Here is a 4,010-nt window from a genome sequence, read left to right on the forward strand (position 1 = left end):
ATATTACGACCGACGAATCAACCCCCAAGATTTTAAAATAGGAGATTCGATATATTTACTAAAAGAAACCAGTAAAGGAAAATTCTCCGATCAATATACTGGACCATACAAAGTGCTAGAAATCTTGCAGAACCAAAACGTCAAGATCGAAGTAAAAGGGATTCCGCGAACGGTGCACTTAAACAAGTTAAAACTAGCGCATAACCGAAATAAGCAATGAATAAAGCGATTTCAGTGGGCAACGTAGTGCGTTAGTATATGTTATAGTGCTGTTCGTCGAATAACGCAGATACCGAACACCTAAAAGGAAAAAGGAAAATTATTATACGTGTTTCAATTATTGCTTAAATATAAAACGTGTTAACTCAATGAACAATTAACTAGCGAAGGTGAAAGTTACCTTGTGAACAAGTGATCCACATACAGGAAAGTGTACGTGCAAGTATAAGTTATGGATTGTTGTTCGTGGAACACAATGTATGACAGCTACCTAAAATAAGTGAATAAATTAGTTTCAATTGTCTCAGTGAAAAATACAAGATGACTAAATGTTATAACTATATTATGGATAAATCAAAAAGAGGTGTGACACTGTTCGTCGAATAATACAGATAGCGAAAACCTAAAAAGAAAAAAAGGGAAAATTATTATGTGTACTCCAATTATTGTTTGAATATACAACGTGTCGATTCAATAAATAATTAAAAGAGTGGAAGTGAAAGTTACCTTGTAAACAAGTAATCATCATACAAGAAGGTCTACGTGCAAAATAGGTTATGGCTCCCTGTTTGCGGAACACCATGTACAACAGCCAGCTGAAGAATAAATGAACAAATTAACTTCAACTGCCTTAATGCAAGTTACAACAGTACTAAATGTCATAACAATACTGTGGAAGCATGCCACTGTTCGTCGAACAACACAGATAGCGGAACCCTGAAAAGGAAAAGAAGTTTATTACGAGTGCTCCGATTACTGTTTGAATGTGAAACGTGTTAGTTCAACGAATAACTAAAACGGTGAAGGTGCAACTTACCTCGTGAACAATTAATCACCAGACAAAGAAGTGTACATGCATGAATTTTGCAGATTAACAAGAAGAAATAAAGTAGCTGATAAGTGTAGAAAGAGGTTAGAAAATAATTAAGATAGATTAATTGAAAGTAAAAGGATATTTTATTATGTATTAATCTACGTAGTATTGTTATATTATTATATCTAACATGTAGAAGCGGATTTTGTAATGCACAATAGCGGTCGCACACACAATGCCTTATACACATATTAAATTAAATAAACTAAACAGTACCTTTATGGCTACAGATATAAGACGATTGAAGACAACCGTAGTAAGTATTTAAGGCATATCGAACAATCAGATGATGTTGTGGGAATGCTCTAGGTAAGTGATGCAGCATCGAAAGAGTAGAACCTGAAGAATTACAGACAATGTTAATCTAACAAGTAGATTTTAATCACTAATAAGGGAACTAACTCATATCATACACAAAATAATAGCAGATAGCAAGTACATGCAATAATGAATTAATAGGAAAAATAAGAAAGGTTAATAAACACAGGAATAGGTTAGAAATTAATCAAGATAGACTAACTAAATATTAACAACATGACCGAACTCGGTGCAAAAGAATAAAGTTACGCTACACAAAATATCTGGTAACACAATACACAAAAAACATTAACTAAATTAAACAAGACTTATATAAATGCGAGTCGTGTATAATCAAAACAATGACTATTGAATTCCGGTAACAACACAATCCATGCTATCACATTTAAGTAACACACGGTATTGACACACACAATATCATAATACACAAAACAATATTACAGAAACACTACTAAATAAAAATTATAGTAATTAACAATTAATTAGCTATTTCAACAACACGCTACTGTTGACATTAAACCAACGATACACGCAAGCGACCATGTTGAAAAATTCGTCGCGCGTACCCCACACATACGCACCTCATCACAAATAATAGCCAATACATTGTAATACAGCATCATAATAGCAATGTTAGGTACTAATAAAAAAAAACAAGAAAAAAAAGGGGGAGAGAGTTAAGGAAAATATATATAATAAATAACAACTAACATAATCATAACATATTATATATATATTATATTATATACAGAGATACAGTATTCATACAAGGAACAGGTCCGAATGAAACATATATATATATAAAAAAAGATATAATATATATATATATATATATTAACTATTTTTGTATGTGTGTACAGAACTGATAGCGAATTCATCAACCATTCTCTGAACGAAGGATGGAAGAACATGTAGGTGTTGTCCAGACATTTCACGAGGAATCCAGAGAGCATTTCGAATCTCTGCAGAAAATTCTCCCATGTACGATCGTTTACAATAATCAGACTCATCTCGAAAGAAATTTTTTTTAGTTCAAGGAATAGCAATCCGCACCGTAGAACTGTAAAGCACCTGTACGCCACTCACGAAACCAAATACTTTTGCTATCCATCTGTAAACAAACAACATCTATAACTATACATATAATTTTCACTTATGTTTACCAATATATATACACGCATGTTGTAAAGTAGGCGATATTTATAACACTCACTTCCATTGATAATGCAAGTGACTCGTAAAATAAGTCGTCATATTTACCATTACACGCACATATATATATATACATATATATTCAAAGGCAAGCTATAATTGTAATATCTATTCCTATTGATAATGTATACTTATATATTTATAACGATAAAACAAATCTCATCTATATTACTTACCAATACGTATGCATATATGTATATAATTATAACCCAGGTAGCATTCATAATATTTATTTTCACTGATAACATGTACGTAAAACCTAAAATAAAACAAAGGTTTTAACAATAAGAAAAAAAAAGAGAAAAAAATACATATAAATATAAAAATTTTCTTTTTCTATATATATATATTAATAATAATAAAAGGTTATTCTTATTTCTAATAAACTCGAAAGTAAAATGACAAATGACAACATTATACCATGATATACCGACACAAAGACGCACCACACAGAAGAAACTAATAGAGAACGCTTTAAGCTTGGCAAACTTACCGCCCGACGAATTTGCATACACCATAACCAAAACCCAGGACACATGGCTCTGATCGCAGGAGAAGCGGTCCATATAGTCAAATGCATTCCGGTACAAGTAAAAGTACGACATACAACAAAATGCTACTCGGAGCTACCCGTTTGGCAAGGGAATCGCACCACAGGAACTCCGCCCGGACGTACGTCAAACGTGGCAATATTCAGCACCACCGTCGTTGGCCACGAGCGGAATATACACCCAAAAGGACCTCGACGCACTTCGGGACCACGTCATGTTCCCGGCAGAAAAATCTGCAGTTTTGAACACATTGGCCAGAGGAGCAACAGGAAAAACAATCGTCCCTAGAACAGTAAACATTCTGGGAATAATGGACGAAAACACATTAACGACAATAGCAAAAAATACCGTATCAAGCTTATGGAATGGTTTTATGGAATTTGGAACTGCCAGTGCAGCAATATTTGGAATACTTGTAATATTTAAATTAATCAAGACGATAATAGATATAGCCATACACGGATACCAGTTACGTGAAACTTACGGATGTGGAATCGCCCTATTAGGAGCAATATGCGGCTCAGTTACCCACCTGCTACTATACCTCAAAGGAAAACGAAATATCGATGATCAAACGGCGCAACCTAGAGGAATATCGATAACACCAGTAGTCACTCAACAACCAACGCCATCTACATCCGCCTTGAGCGAACTCAGAGACACCATCAGTCAAATTTCCTTTGGAAATTTGAACTCCAAGGGCGGGGGTGTCACGTCCCGCGCTCCGCACGCGCCGTAACGAGAACAAGAAAACTATTCTATACAAAACGCGCGAATAAAGATTTGAATACACAAACGAACACACGGCGCCGCGAAACTAAAGGAAGGATTAACAA

At 34.4% G+C, this 4,010-nt stretch overlaps 1 protein-coding gene across 2 annotated transcripts; it reads right to left on the reverse strand.

The window, feature by feature from the left end:
• Positions 1-297: 297 nt before the first annotated feature.
• On the reverse strand, positions 298-2,071 carry LOC117241214. Of its 2 annotated transcripts, none has more exons than XM_033507184.1 (5): positions 1,918-2,071; positions 1,310-1,432; positions 891-936; positions 727-815; positions 298-622 (listed from the first exon to the last, which is right to left on the reverse strand). In XM_033507184.1, exons 1-5 carry the CDS (start codon positions 1,952-1,954, stop codon positions 558-560), a joined length of 360 nt encoding a protein of 119 aa, XP_033363075.1. In that variant the 5' UTR covers positions 1,955-2,071; the 3' UTR covers positions 298-557. The 2 variants fall into 2 exon arrangements, with proteins under 2 accessions (XP_033363075.1, XP_033363076.1); XM_033507185.1 differs by having other exon boundaries at positions 302-490.
• Between the last annotated feature and the right edge of the window lie 1,939 nt (positions 2,072-4,010).

Source organism: Bombus vosnesenskii, unplaced genomic scaffold (genome assembly GCF_011952255.1).
Source record: "Bombus vosnesenskii isolate JDL3184/JDL3185 unplaced genomic scaffold, Bvos_JDL3184-5_v1.1 scf7180000015428, whole genome shotgun sequence".
NCBI classification, from domain to species: domain Eukaryota; kingdom Metazoa; phylum Arthropoda; class Insecta; order Hymenoptera; family Apidae; genus Bombus; species Bombus vosnesenskii.

Bases quoted from the DNA above. Each gene is read 5' to 3' on its own strand.
- LOC117241214 (XM_033507184.1), bottom strand. From the start codon at position 1,954: ATGGTCGCTTGCGTGTATCGTTGGTTTAATGTCAACA. The intron at 1,433-1,917 runs GTAGCGTGTTGT...GTAATTCTTCAG, and splicing joins TCGTTGGTTTAATGTCAACA to GTTCTACTCTTTCGATGCTG. The intron at 816-890 runs GTATTGTTATGA...TTTATTCTTCAG, and splicing joins AACAGTGGCATGCTTCCACA to CTGGCTGTTGTACATGGTGT.